The sequence below is a fragment of the Hippopotamus amphibius genome, chromosome 13 (assembly GCF_030028045.1).
Source record: "Hippopotamus amphibius kiboko isolate mHipAmp2 chromosome 13, mHipAmp2.hap2, whole genome shotgun sequence".
Lineage (NCBI taxonomy): Eukaryota > Metazoa > Chordata > Mammalia > Artiodactyla > Hippopotamidae > Hippopotamus > Hippopotamus amphibius.
Window position 1 is genome coordinate 92,153,497 of NC_080198.1, and position 15,414 is coordinate 92,168,910.

The 15,414-nt window shown below is 48.5% G+C and overlaps 1 protein-coding gene across 3 annotated transcripts in view; it reads left to right on the forward strand.

The window, feature by feature from the left end:
• STX18 (syntaxin 18) overlaps window positions 1-15,414 on the forward strand; it is a 120,617-nt gene that overhangs the window by 100,684 nt on the left and 4,519 nt on the right. For all 3 annotated transcript variants that reach the window (XM_057704430.1, XM_057704429.1, XM_057704431.1), the window contains exons 7-8: window positions 5,068-5,156; window positions 15,280-15,338. In XM_057704430.1, the coding sequence (XP_057560413.1) occupies window positions 5,068-5,156; window positions 15,280-15,338 (148 nt within the window). The remainder of the gene's footprint in view (window positions 1-5,067; window positions 5,157-15,279; window positions 15,339-15,414) is intronic.

Genomic DNA, 15,414 nt, shown 5'->3' on the forward strand with positions numbered 1-15,414 from the left:
CAATAGCAAAGGCAATTAGGAAGGCAAAGGAAATGAAAATCTGGATTAGGAAGGGAGTTTTTTCTGTTCACAAACTGCCTGGTATTGTATACAGAAAATTTTAAGGAATCCACCAATAAAAGAAAAGTCGTAAATGAGTTCAACAAGGTTGCAGGATACTCATTCTGTATACTTTCAATGAACAATCCAAAAATGAAATTTGAAAAGCAACAATTCCTTTATGATAGCATCAAAAAGAATAAATTCAACAAAAGTGTAAAACTTGTACTTTGAAGCTACAAATCATTGTTGAAAGAAATTAAAAATGATCCAAATAAATTGAAAAACATCCCAAGTTCATGAATCAGAAAAATTAATGTTGTTAAGATGGCAGTGCACCCCAAAATGATCTGCAGTTTCAGTACATTGCTTTTCAGAATCCCAGCTGATTTCTTTGTGAAAATTGACAAGTTAATTCTAAAATCCATGAAGAAGTGCAGGGAACTCAGGATAACCAAAACAGTCTTGAGAAAGAACAAAGTAGGAGGACTCACACTTCCCAGTTTCAAAACTTACTACAAAGCAGCAGTAATCAGGACAGTGTGGTACTGGCATAAGGATGGACATATGGATCAATGGGACAGAATTGAGAACCCAGAAATAAAACCATGTGGCTCTGGTCAGCTGAGTTCCAGCAGGGGGGCCAAGATCAAGGGGACAAGAACGGTCTCTTCAGCAAATGGTGCTGGGAAGATTGGATATCCATGTGCAAAAGAACAAAGTTTGGTACTTAAGTCACACCATTTATAAAAGGTAACTCAGAATAGACCAAAAGCCTACACAGAGCTAAAACCCTACCTGACCTCAGATTTGACAAAGGATTAACAAGGATATGACACCGAAACACAAGTAACAAAAGGAAAAAATTAGGTAAACTGGTCTTTGTCAAAATTAAAAGCTTTTGTGCTTCAAAGGTTAAAAAAAAGAAAGTGAAAAAAGCCCACAGAATGGGAAAAAGTATTTGAAAATCATGTATCTGATAAAGGGTCTATATCTAGAACACAGAAAGAACTTTTACAAGTCAGTCAGAAAATAACCCAATTTTAAAATGGGCAAAGGGTCTGAATAGAAATTTCTCCAAGGAAGAAATACAGATGGCCAAAAAGCACGTGAAAAGATGCACAACATCATTAGTAATCAGGCAAATGCACATGCAAACCACAGTGAGATTCCACGTCACACCTGCCAGGATGGCTGGAGTGAAACGGGCAGACGATAACAAGCGCATTTGCGGGTGTGGAGGAATCAGAACCCTCCTGCAGCTGAAAGTGCTCCAGGCAGGGGGACCAGCCAGGGAAGTGATCGGGGAGGGAGAAGTGACAGGCACACACCCATACACGCACACACATTCACACTCACAGAGGGAGGCACCAGTGAGAACTGTGCAAGAAGGGAAGAGAGATGGAGGCAGAGGCCTGATCACACAGGGCCCTACAGGCTGTGGTGAAGATTCCGCTCTGAATCTGTGTGTAGTGAGAAACCCTGGAGGTTGTTAAGCTGAGAGCAGCAAGGCTTGAGTCACATTTAAAACCTCCCTGACTACCCTGTGGGGCTGGAGTGGAGTGAGAAAAAGAGCAACCAGGTGGACTTGTTGGGAATCTATTGCAGGAGGCCAGATGCCACGTGATGGGGTGTCACCTTGGGGTGGAGGTGGTGGAGATAGAGATGGACGTGGAGACAAGGGCTCAAGCTCCGCTCACACTTGGGAACCAGAAGTTAGCCAGTAGGTAGGACGTGAGAGGTGCGGGGCAGAGAGCAGTCAGTGCCGACTTCCAGGTTTGGGCTGGACGGACCAAGGTGCGGAAGGTGCGAGGAAGATGAGGTTCGGCAGCGAGGCTGGAGGAGTGGGAGGGAGCGGAATCATACTTCTGGCTATGCATGTGGGGTCTGAGATGCCTGTTGGGTTTTCAGGTGGAAACAGTGAGTCTGTTGTTGGAGCTAGCTTCCCTAGAGCTCAGGGAGTAACTTGGGACTAGAGGCCTTTGGGAGTCTTAGGCCATGGACAGCTTAGAGCCTCGGGCCTGGATGCATCACCTACGGGGAGCATGTGGGGAGGGGAGAAGCCTGCGCAGACCTCCGTGGTGCCGCCAGTGTTCCAGGGCCTTTGACATTTCATCTCCATCCCCACCTCGATGCTGGCAGGTAAATCTCATTCCCCACACCCAGCTGGTCCCTCTTAGGGTCGTGTATCTGCCCTTTCCTCTGTGCTTATCGGAAGATAGCTTCTTCCTCTCCATGGACATTTTACTAAGGTTAGCTACAGTTAGCAGAAGGATTTTAAAAATCTGGGCTATGTGATATCTTCTTGCTTATCATTTCATTCTTTTCATTTTGCTTTTGAAACATGAGATGTAACTTTGAAAAAATAATTTAGTGTAGGACTAGGTGGTACAGTTCTAGGCAGAGAATGGTTTCTCGCTTGTCCTACTCCTGTTTCTTAAGAAAGGCATTAGTCTTATTACTTTATCGTTTAAGCAGCACAAGAAAGCACCTCTGTGGTCACAGCTGACCTGCATATATCTGCAGTTTAGGTGTTTTCCTCCCATGTTCTTTCTCAGCCAGGATGAGATCTTTGTGGACTCATTTATAATTCATTTCCTTGATTTCTGCTAAGATGGGTATGATTATTTGTGAATACTTCTTGCCCTTCTTCTCCAGTCAGCCATGGGTCCTGCCCTCAGTGGACAGGGCGCATTAGATTCCAGCCCCTGAGAAAGTGAGTAGTGCCAAAAGAGAGGGCACAAGTGGGAAGGACATAGTCCATTCAGAGGGCCAGGGAACATCAGCAGGAGGTGGTCCTGAGAAATGAGTCTGAACCTGAAAAGGTGGAAGCTTGGAATGTTCTAGCAGAGGAAACAGTGTGAGTAAATACTCCAAGGCAAGAAAGCACGGGAGAGGCATGGAATTGTAGTCAGTAGAGAAAGCATTTCTGAGTCAGTAAAATTCACAGAAAGGGGAGGAGCAGTGGGCCTTAAGGTAGGAAAGGTAGATGGGAGCAGACCATAGGGAGAGCCTTGAGTGCTGGACCAAGGAGTCTGGACTTGAGTCTCTTGGTATCGGGATGCGCCAGAGGTCTGGGCAGAGCACCCGCGTGGGGGGCACCGTACTTCAGTCTGATTCCTACGCCTGCAGGTCCGGATGGCTCCAGATGGCGGCAAAGGCTCTTGATAAACTTTCCATCCTAGCTCAGAGCCAAGTTTATGCTTGGTTCTGAGGTGAATGTTGTTTCTGTGTTTCTAAATTTGGTGTTCTTATCCTTAAAACATAAAAGTAAAAGCTTGAGATGAATATCATAATGAGGTCAAGTAGGAGATAGAGGGCTCTAGGGGTGGAGGTGGGATGAGTGAAAAGTACTGACGTTCCACCTGAAGAATGTCATCTCGGAAAAATACCTCCTCCGCTTCTAAAGCTGTTTTCCGCCTGTCTTTTAGAAATATCTTTTATATAAAAATTATGTACTATATGTGTACTATGTTTATTATATCTAAATCATATACAAATGTGTCTTTTACAAATATAAATATAACAGTTCTGGCAAAAGCAGCCAATTTTTAAAAACTTGCACAATGTCGTGGATGACATGGAGCTTTTTTGTGATGACGTATCCAGAATAACAACCATACCTTGTACACAGGTCTGCCTAATCTGCTTCCTCTAAATTGGCGCTATCATGATGTTCTCTTCCCTTATCAGTGTCAAAACAAAAACTCTGGGCTTTTGTCCATCTCATGGGGCTGAGAGCAGCTATGGGAAATTTACTGAGATTGGGGAAGAAAAGAAAAAGAAGCAGTATTTGCCTTTAAGTACTTGGCAACCCACTGACAAGCCCAGAGGCACTGCTGAGACAACAGACACAAAGTCACCTATAGAAAAAAAAAAAGACCCCTTTACAGCCTCCACCTAGGAGCGATGCTTCGCCTCCCCCACACTCCGCCCCACCCCCTGCCTTGCTCCCAGCCGCTCCCCCACCCCCGCCATGAGCCACACAAGCCTGTCTGTCAGGGTCCTGGGTGGCGCAGCACCTTCTGGGAGCTGTGCTCTTGGTCTGCTCTGTCAGAGATCTGGCCCGTGTTTATGTGATCTCGGTCACAACTTTCTCTAAGTTAAAGTTACCGCCCGTCAGCAGCCTGTGCCCCGGTTCCTGTCCCGGAGTATGTTAAAGTGCACCAGAGCCTGAACTGGCACAGGTACCATTGCACTAGCAGGAAATCCACAGTAACCAAAGGTTTATCAGTGAAGTTACAGTTACCCAGAGAATTCCTTACAGTGGAATGTTATGCAGCAACATAAAAGAACGAGGTAGATCTATGTGGAGTGACGTGCGATAATCACCAAGTTACATAGTTAAGTTATAAAAGGCAAGTTTTAGAACAGTACGTTACATTGATATCTTTGTGAAAAGCAAACTACCACACACACAAAACTATATTATTTCTAGGCTGAGGTGGGGGTGGGGGAGGCAGGGAATTGCATATCTATTTGTTTGTGAATATGCTAGATTGGAGCTTACGAGGCTATGTCAAAGCACAGTGGTTACTTCTGGGAGGGGAATGGGCTTAGGGGTGGTATATTCCCTATATTTTATATATGTGTGTGTGTGTGTATATTTGTTTTTTAATGAAATTATCCATACGTTTTGCAGTCTTTAAAAAAGTAGAGGGAGGGGTGTAAGTGTTTGAGTATGTATTTTGAAGTCAAGTCCACTTGGAAACTGGTCCTGAAGAATGTCCATTTGGTTTTCTACCATTACTGAGATCAAGGCAATACTGAAACTGTGCGTGGGTCCCCTTCATAAACACACACACACACACACACACACACACACACACACACACACACACGGGTCTTCACATTGTGAAGGAGTCCTGCTTCAGGGCTTGAATATTAACCAACAGATAATTGAATACGGACAAAGCTCTATGATTTCCTTCCATCTCATTTTTTTAAATATGCCTCCATCCTAAGCCAACCTATTCTAAAGTGAATATTTTGCCTTCTGCCTACTTTCAATTTTTTTTTTTTTAACAGAAAAAATTCCTGCCGAAACACAACCTGAATTGGGAACCTGGGGAGATGGGAAAGGTGAAGATGAATTATCCCCAGAAGAAATACAAATGGTAATGCTATTCTCTGCCTGATCATGTGTTTTTAACTAGTTTTAGTAAGACTATTTCATCAAGTAGGAGGTCATCCTAAATGCCCTTGCCCTAATTTTTATACTGTTTTAAAAATTATAAATATTTTAGATACAGTTTTCCACTTAATTTCCAAATTCTTTTGGAAAGTATGCTTTTCATGTGTTTTAAATTTGCAGTAGCGTAATTAAAGAAGAAATTGCCTTGGAACAATTTTATTAATATTAGATGTTTTTTCAGCAGCAGTAAAATAGTCTTCTATTCTAAATGGGTCTTTTATAATTGCTGCTACAGTGCCTTTTAATTGTTTGAATTACTGGTGCATGGTAATGTGAAGAAAACATAAGTAATGGCTGAAAAATGGAAAGAGCAACACCTTAGTTGCTAATATTACCTCCTTTCAGTTACCTGTCCCATTGTTGCCAATTGTAGTTTGTCATCTCTGTGTGAGTTTCAAAAGAAAAGTGATAGATTTGGCCAGACCCTCTGCCTCTTCACTTACGCCTGGGTCTTTGCACAGCTGTCTGGACATCGGTGTGACAGAAGCCACATGGAGTACATGTCCCTGGGGTTGGGAACAGATGTGTCCTAGAGCGGCCCTGGCGGGATGCTGGCCTCACCCAAAGAGCCGAGACTCCAGTTCTCACATGGCCCCCTCCAGTGGCTGTGCCTGGCAAATGACACCTTAATTTGCAGCTGTTTACAGTGGACAGAACTTTGTAGTACTTATTTTATCTGTGATACTCTCAGTAATCACAGTAAGAGGTATTGGGGCATTACTGTCTTCTTTTAACTTTGGCAAAAAGCAGTCAGCTGTCTTGTCCACAGGGCCCTGGTTAGGCAGTGGTCAAGCCCGTCCGCAGTCAGTAGTCTCCTGATGTTTCCTGAAGAAGATGAGAGGTAGAGATTCAAGCCATGGCTGTCGAGTGAGAGAGGCACCCGTCTCCTCCCAGCCCGAGCCTCTCATATGGAGGCATTCGTGTCATCAGGGTCTCCTCTTCACACTTGTCGTCCTGTCTTACAGGCTCAGATGTTATGTCCTCTCCCGACCACCCAGCCTGAAGTGGCCCTGGCCATCCTGTCCTTGTGCCCACTTTCTGCCCTCATCCCTCTACTAGAACACAGGTGCCCCGAGAGTGGGAATCTGCCTGCTTTCACTGCCATGTTCCCAGAGCCTAGAGCAGGGTGGACACTTGTTGAATGGATGAGAGACTTTGATGAGTATAACATAAAAACTCTAGGTGGTTTTAAATGGTAAAGCAGGATCATCAGTAAGAACTACTAGACCATTCTATCTAATTTTAAGTTCTTGTTATTTATACTCATGAACACCTTCTATGTGCCAGGCCTTTTGTTTAATGTCATAACAGTCTGGTAAAGTGGAATTATCCCTCTTGTGTAGTTGACGAAAATGGGGCATAAAACTTCCAAAGCCTGGGCAGGGTTGCAGAGCCAGCAGAGCAGCCGAGCCGTGCTCCAGGCCCTGAGCTTTTTTCCTGCGTCACAGCTCGTGCGAGACCCCGCTGGGACCTGGTGGTCTGGGTGCGTGTAGCCTGCACAGGAGCATGTGGCCAACTGACCTGGGCGGCCTGGCAGAGGAGTCAGCCAGCCACTCAGGCCCACCGCGTGGTGTTGTCAGAGCAGGCTCGCAGGGGCCGCAGCAGAAGGCAACAGGTCTGCTGTCTTGAAAGCTGGCTCGGAGTCCTCTTGCTCTCCAGGTTTCCCGTTTCCTCCCCACGCCTGATTACGGATGGAAACCCTGGCGGCCCCTCGCAGTGGGCTAATGACCGAGTGAGCTGACCCAAGAGGGTGCCAAGCATACAGCAGGTGCTCAGAATTGAGCTCCCTCGGCCTTTCCCCTCCAGCGTGGCAGGTGTACACAGAGGCAGGACAGCCCTGGCCTGCACAGGGTGGGGGGCCTGGGCAGTGCTCAGGTGCACGGGGAAGGGTTGTGCTGTGTGTGCTGCCATCACAGCAGGCTCGAAGGGCCATGCAGGGTGGCAGCTGCCACTCAGGGGAGTCTCATACACACTTCAGACTCAGGACTGTTTCACAAACATTCACCTGAATGAGCAGTTTCCCCTGTAAGATCATCACCGTAGAAGCGTGACACTGATTCCAGTGATGATACCATTAGCCATGACTTTCCTGGGACTTGCCTTGGGGGCGCTCCCTCAGAGCCTGTGGGACTTTCTTTGGAACAAGAAGCAGAGCTATGTGTGTCCTTGACAGACAAAAATAGTTCTGAACTAAGGAAGTAACTCAGACAGCTTAAAGCGGCCTGCCAGGCCCTCGCCTTCCTCTCCGGCTTCTCTCACGGTCCAGAGCGCACCTCTGACTTGGAGTGCATGCTCAGCGCTCCCCAGACCAGCAGGCCTACGACCCGAGGCCTCACAATGTAGACTGCAGCACGGCTGCAAGCAGCAGCTGTGGCTGCCCAGTCCCGTCGAGAGAGGCTGAGGGCGATGGCCAGGGAGGGGCAGTGAGGGTAGAGATGAGGGAGATGCTGTGGGAATTGGTCTGGACTTGGTGATCCATTGGAGGCCAGTAGGGCGTGGGAGAGAGCGAGGCAGGAGAAAGAGCCTGGAGCTTTCTAAGCTGAAAGCAGGATGCTGGCAGTCAGGAGATGATGCCCTGGCCATGGGCAGATGTGAGTCCATGGGAGGTGTCTGGTGGGTGCTGGGATCCCGGGCTTGGGGCTCGGGCTGGAGATGTGACTGTGGGAGACACGTGAGGGCTGGTGTTTGAAACAGCGCGCATGGGGAGAGAAAGGCACGGGACACCTCCTGGGGACACATGCCAGAGGACAGGCCAAGGCGGAGAAGCCGACAGACTAAAGGACAATTTGCTCACACTCCCTGATAGCCAAATGACGGCCAGAGTTCCTTATAACCTCACAGTTTTTCTTCAATGTATACAAAATGTTTTTATCATTGAAATTGATGTTGCATTCCCTCAAACCATGTAACATGACCACCTGTCTTTGCTGGAGATAAGAATATGCGTAGTACTATCCCTTCATTAAGAAAGAACATGTGTATTTAGGCAGAACTTAGCTTCTTTTTAGGGCTTTTTAAAAAATACACTGCACCGTTTCATACAGAAGTAGATAGGAGAGTGGCAGTCAGTTGCTTGCCGGAGGCGTTGCCTTTCCCCACAGGCAGTGGTGAGCAGCAGCAGCTGGTTAGCCTTGGCAGATGCGTGCTCAGGAGCCGATGGGCACTGGGATTGGACCAGAGGAGGGCTGGCAGCAGGGATATCTGTGATCAGCGATGCTCGGCCCCAGTGAGAGACAACCCCAGTCAGGGACTTTGGGACTTGACAGGGTTGGTTTTTAATCCTCTTTGTATCACTTACTGCCTGTGTAACTTGGGGGTAAGAAAATGAGCCTCGCTGAACTTCAGTTTGGTAAACCAGCAGGATTGTCGGGAGTACAGTCGCGTGTGTAAGAGTGCCCAGGAGAGTGCAGGACACATAGCAGCTGCTCAGCGAATGTGCCCGTACGCGCTGCGAGGGACTGTTGCTGGGCCCATGCAGCCCTGGGTCCCCTGCGCGTGTTTGGAGTGTGATGTAGCTGATGCGTATGAGAAACACACGTTCACGTCATGAGGCTCGTCTTTCCATGATGATGGTTGGTGCACCAAGCGTCCACTTGATTGTCCTGTCCTGTCCTGACAAGCATCATCCAAAACATGCCAGGGACCATCCCCAATAATACTAGTTATTTCAGCGTCATGATATCAGTGACTAAGCAGGCAGAAGCCGTAGGACCTCCCTAATTTTTAATGTGATATTGCAAGAGGATGGGACAGAAGGCTGTACTGTTCAGTACTTTTATGACAAGCTGTTTAATGTTCAGTTCACTTCTTTCTTAATTGGGGTTCATAGCTAAGTACCATATCTTATAGTCTGACTGACCCGAACCTTATTTAAAAGGCTCAACCCTGAAAATGAAGAGAAAGAAAATGCTACACTATTGGTTTTAAATTGCAAAGTGTTAGAGCAAATTGCGGTCATACTTCATAATCACTGTTTCAGAATTTTTCCTCAGGGTAAAATAATGAATTAAGGCCTATAATAGCAGTTTAATCCATTATTTCACCCATGGGAGCTGTTGTTACTCATTCCAGAATGGCCACGGAGTGTTGTGTGATTCACACATGTTTCCATTCATCACAGTGATACAGGTACATTAATGCCTTCGAGTTAATATGCGCAGATGTTTTGTGGTCAGGCTGAGTGGAACCAAATTGTTTTTTGGTGTTACACAGAGAAAATACCTCCTTTCTAAGCCCACATTCATTTTACTTCCCTCCCATGAAACCACTGCACTTAGTGATGTATTTCTTGGAATAATTTTTAAAGACATGAATGTGACTTCTGTCTTCAGTTCACATGAAAAGTGCCCCTAGGCCCTGTCCCCTGAGGTGGGCCCCCACAAGCATCAGGTGGCAGGGCTTGTGGTCTGCGGCCAAGCTCAGCTTACACATTGAGAGCAGGAGAATTGCTGATAGAATTTGAGCTCCACACAGGTGAAAGCTGGGGTCCAGACGCTGGGGAGGTTCACAGGGGCACAGGTGGGGGTCAAGGTGACGGCCACAGAGCCACAAGTGTGAAGGTGTTTGGCACAGATAAAGCACAACTGGAAGAGCCCAGAGTGGGCCTGGGCAGTGGGCTTCCGAGCCATGGGGGCAGACTGCCTTCTGGGCCGAGCCCCCTGCGTTTCTTCAGTGAACTGCTCTCAGGTCTTCACAATGCAGATACTTCTTCTGGTCTCGTTTGACACTCAAAGGCCTTGGTAGGAGTAATTTTCTTTTTAAAACTATAGTAAAGAGGATTAAATTAGAAAAGGCTTTCTGTAACAGTGTATTTACAATGTGGATCTATATCCTTTAAACCAGATTATAAACTCTTGGCGGGGGTGGGGCTATTTGAAAGTCTGACCGACTTCTGAATGGAATAAAGCAGTTAAGTTACGTTGCCTGACATGCATGTAACACACATGTCTCAGCCCAGTGCCGTCTGAGCACTTGAGCATTTATTAATTTATGCTGCCCCATGTGGCAGGGACTGTTGCTGGCCCCATTTGACAGGAAGCGCCCAAGTCCTAGAGTCTGAACCAGGATACCTACCACTGCTGTGGGGCTTGAGGGGGGTCTGCGCTGAGGGAAAGCACTGTGCGACCTAAACCATGTAGAGTGGAATGGCCTAGAAAGACAGGCTGGCTGCTGCCATGCTTGCCAGGCCCTGCCTGCCCGCCTTCCGCATCATCCAGGCCTCTCCTCCCCCTTTTCAGGGACTCCCAGAGATGGAGGACAGTGGAAGACAGTGGCAGGCGTGTCTCCCCAGGGCCCATAGGCCCCCTGTCCTTGGTGCTGATCGTGGAGCCAGGGCTGCACGCAGCACTGCACCCTGTGAAGCCCCTGGCTGTGTGGGCTGCCAGGGAGCCCCAGGGAGCGCCTGTGCCTGCGCTTCTCAGGCCTCAGAGAGTGAAAGACTGGGAACCAGGGAGGGGGAAGAGGCCTTCAGAGCATTTGATGACTCACTTTGCATTTCCAGAATCTGACTCCTAAAGAGATTACATAACAGTAATGAACATGTATTGCGGTAAAGTTGGTAAGCAGCTTCCACATATTAGCACGTCTTCCTCCTAACAACCCTATTAAGTACTACAGTTGTCCCCAGTTTACTGGTGAAGACAGAGGCACAGAGAGGTTAAGTTACCTGCCCAAGGGCATACAGCTTAGAAGATGAAGGAGCCTTCTCTTCCCACCCTCAGGATCAGGCAGGAAGGGATAAGAGCAGCCGGCCACATCTGTTCACAAAGAGAAACTGACAGGCCACACAGAAGGCCAGTAACTGGTCCTTAAGGTCAGCCAGGAAGTTCCCATGAGGCCACAGGCATATCCCCTATCTCCCCCTGCCACCCAGCATTTGGTGGCTCCCTGCCTTACTCAGCAGATGAGAGGTAAGGTGCACAGGTTTGCTGCCCAGACAACCTCAGAAACCACCCTACAGCCTGTGCGAGTGGATGTGGTCAGCAGCCTGGCCGCTGCCTGACCCACCAGAGCCTGGGCCAGCTCTCCTTAAGTGGCTCCAGTGCACTTGGCTGTGGGAAGCAGGTTTTGCTGTTTTTTAAAATGCAGTTTCGTTGTTACTCTGGAGCCCTGAATAGAGGCTGCTATCCATAAAGGCCCTAGGCAAACCTCTCTAGGAACGGGGAATGTCTTAGGTAGCATCAAGAACCCATGGGTTGGAAGGAAATCAGAGCCAGAATCTGATCCCACTCCTGACTGCTGCTAACAGGAGCCCTTCAGAAGTAACAAGTACCACCCGGAAGAAAAAAAAAGGAAACAATTACCAAGAGGCCTAAAAGAAAGCCACATGCCCTTAAGTTGGGGAGGAAACAAAGAAAGTTTTGTTCCAAATGAACATTTCCAGTAATAAACCACCTCAACCCCTAGTTAATTTTGTTTAGGAACAGTTTAAGAGCATGAAAGGATTGTAGATTTAAAAGGGTAGGGCCATATTTTATCATTAGAAAAATTCAAAGAAAATGCCCTCTGCCATAAAAAAGAAATCCAAAACCTGAGTAAAGTACCTGAGAGAATTAGTCAAATTAGCACTCACATGCTGAATTAATTGTATTTTTTCATATATACCAGACCCTTAAGTAACTGTTGGCAGTTAACAGAGCTGATTCTTTCCAACTCAAAAGTGAAGTTTTTATTCTCTTAAATAGTCTTCTCGATGCATAATTAGAAGGGCCATCGCAGTACCATGTCAGCGGTCAGCAAGGCGGCCTGCGGGTGGTAGGGGTGGCCCTGTGGGGGGCTTTCCCGCCCTCCCAGAAGCTTTGCCAGCCCACCCATCCTCTGACCCGGTGGGTCTGGGGTGGAGTGGAGCCCTCTGTGTTTTGACGAGCAGCCTGTGCTGGGAACCCGTGCCCTATAGCGTTGCCACAATATTGGCAACTCTGTGCACCGAGGCCGAAGAGAAATACAGAGATTTTGCAGGAAGAGAGAGATGGCTTTATTTTCCTGCCAGGCAGAAGGGAAGACATAGCAGGCTAACGCCTCAAGAACTGTGCACCCCCTCCTCAGGAGCTGGGGAAGATTTTATACATGGGGCTCACAGTGTCTGGGGAAGATGATGAGGATCGAGGTGGGGAAGGTCTTGCATTCTTTTTCCTTCACAGTATTTCAAAACAGTCATAGCTGGCGTCAGGCTGCCGGGTAATTGGGGTCCGGCAGTCTGTTAATTGCATTGTTTGCCTCTGGTTTATCGGCTGTGGACCTTCTTTCTGAAATGCAAAAACTACAGGGGTGATTCGTTACCAGGGGCATATAGAATGCAAGTGCCCGGTGTAATAAGGTTAGGGAGTGAGAGGCAGCATGTAACTCACACAGAGTTATGGGTGATAGGTGCCGAATGTAATTTACATAGTGTCTGGGAGTGAGGTTAGCTTTGTGAAGTACAAATCTAGTTAGGGACACTGCAGATTTGTGACAGTTAAAACAGAGTGATTAACTCTTTTAGGCCAGGTTATGTTTCTCCTCTAGCCTGTTCGCTGTTCTCTTTGTTTTCCTTGCTCTCAAGAGAGAGAAAAAAAAAAACAACCTCTCAGTTCTCTTTGCATTGCAACAGTAGTGTCTCTGGTCCTGTGCTGGGCTTGGGGTCCAGAGGAGAAAGACCATCCCACCCAGGAGGGGAGACAGGCCCTGCACAAGTGTGGAAGTATAGTGATGGGGCGAGTGCGGAGGAACTTTTTAAGGAGAGGGGAATGGCAGAACGTGACCAAACCTGCCCTGCTGCCTCTAATGACTAAGAAGGCGCCTCTGCTGGGTTTCTGATCTCGGAGGGACAGCAGTCAGTGGTCCTGAAGAGAGACCTTAGTTTCCCTGCCCAGGAACGGAGCCTGGGTAGCCTGGATGAAAACCAGGACTCCTATCCACTAGACCACCAGGTGCTACAGGCTAGAAGCAGAGTGGCCCTAGTTCTTTCCCCCTTTTGAAAGCAAGAATGTTTCAGGGAGGCAAAAACTATAAAAACAGATATAGAGTTTATTATTAGAGACACAGCATAACATGTGGGAGAGCACACAGATAAACAGTTTATTGAAGTCAAAAGCTAGGCAGAAGTACATACCCAGAGAGGAGTGCGGGCGTCCTGAATAAGGAGCTCAGTAAGGAGATGGTTTAAATCGCTTATATAGGACAGTCCTTCTGGGTCTTTTTCTACATTTGGCCAAGTATCTTGTTTCTTTTTTCACACCTGACTGGTCCTAGGACCCTCCCCAAGATGCATGTGCAACTTTTTCTAAGATGGATTGCAGCCTAAAGGCCTGTGGGGCGGCTTTAGCATCACATATTATGGGGTGGTGCCCCCTCCCTTTTGACCCCCAAGGAGCCTTCCTGCGCATGTGCAGATAAGGACGTTTTCCTCGACCTCGGGAGTGGGCACCTTATTTCTTTACTTCAGCAGAGCTCAGCATCTGCCACTAGCTTTGTCCTTGGAGTGTCCGGGTAAGAACAAAACTTCAGTTTTACTCCACTTGACAAACACAAGCTGTCCAGCCCAGGGACCCATCTATTTCCTACCTCATTTCTAGGGGCCAGTTGGAGTTCCCCAGGCAGAGGATAAAATGTCCACCGTAGGCTGAGAGCTAGCCTGGGCAGAGATGAGGCGGGGAATGGCAGGAGATGCCCTCGGAGAGGCCTGTGGAGCGGCCGGCTTATGGAGAACACTGCATTGGGCCTGATCTGCAGGGTGCGGGGGCAGGGTAGGCGTGTGACTGATGGAGTTGTGGGTCACGTAGACCAAGGGATGGAGGGCAGACCAAAGAAGCGTGTGAGATGTGAGGGTGGCACTTAGACAGCAGGGAAGGGATGAATACAGCAAGTGTGCCGAGTAAACCTGGCAGAGTAGGAAGGGAGGGCACCAGAGGAGAGCCTGGAGGGAGAGGAGAAGGACTTGACATTGAGGAGGCCCTGCTAGAGGAAGCCTCCCTGAGTGATGGGGTGCGGGAGTGAGCAAGGTGGAGGTGAGAGGTGCGGAGCACAGCGCGGGGGCTGGCAGGTGTAACAGGGCTGCTGCATGGGCAGGTGCAGAGGTGAGAGCACAGCCCCCCCGCCTGGTGAACCACGCCCCTGCGGGTGGAGAGCGGCTTTTTCCCATGTGTGTGGGTCCAGTGCCGTTCCCACCCTCAAGCAGCTCATAGTCTCACAGTTTGAGAAACGCACAACTCAGTACAAGGCAGAAAATGGCTAATATCCTAAGGGATTTTGAGAAGATGCTCCAACGCCCAGGCCAGTATCATGGAGAAGGTGGCATGTGAGCTGGGGACGTGTGGGACCCGTCAGGGAAGAAGTGGGGGAGTGGACGCAAGAGGACAGAGTCGTCGTCTTGGACAGCAGGACGGGAGAGCTCTTCCCGGCCCCACACGATGGCGACACTTCAGTTGCGCCATCCTTGTGTTTGACTGGTATCGAGTTGGCAGAATGGCTGGGAGAGCAGCTGTCCACCCTGCACTTAGATCTGACAAAAGCCCCGGGTGTCGGGGTGGCGTCCTTACCCAGACCGAGCCCCAAAGCCTGGTGCCATCCCCAGCACCAGGAATGCAGCTCCTCCAGCTCCTGGGCCTCTGTCCCTGTCGTGGTGACTGGCCAAGGTAGGGCTCTGAAACCAGACTGCGTCCCAGTGCAGTCCTGTCACCTCCCTGCTCTCAGCACAGCCGCGTGACCTCACTGCTTCATTTAAACAGGACGCTGCCAGGGCCCAGAGGGAGAGCAGGGCAGTGAGCGTAAGGGGGCTGACCCACAGGCCTCCCGCTCCAATCCATCATCAGAGTTCGCTTGCGTGCTTGCAATCAAATGATGGAGATGGTTTCATTTTCTTCCTACAGCCCGGCTATCCTCACACGAACACTCAGGGTCTTCCAGCAAGGCTGCCTCGCTCCCTGCTGGAAAGAGGGGCTCCGGGGTCCTTCTTGGAAGGAGGATCAAAGGTTTATACACATACACGCCTTGCTCAACACTTGCCTTTGGCCGTGTTGCTTTGAGACTAGTCAGTGTGATGTCATCCTTAACGTATTTGTTTCTTACAGTTTGAACAAGAAAATCAGCGCCTGATTGGTGAAATGAACAGCCTGTTTGACGAAGTGAGGTATGTGTTTGGTTCTTTTGTGAGCTGATGGCCTAGTTCACAACTTTCCCAGAAACAGGGAACTTTATTAATTGAT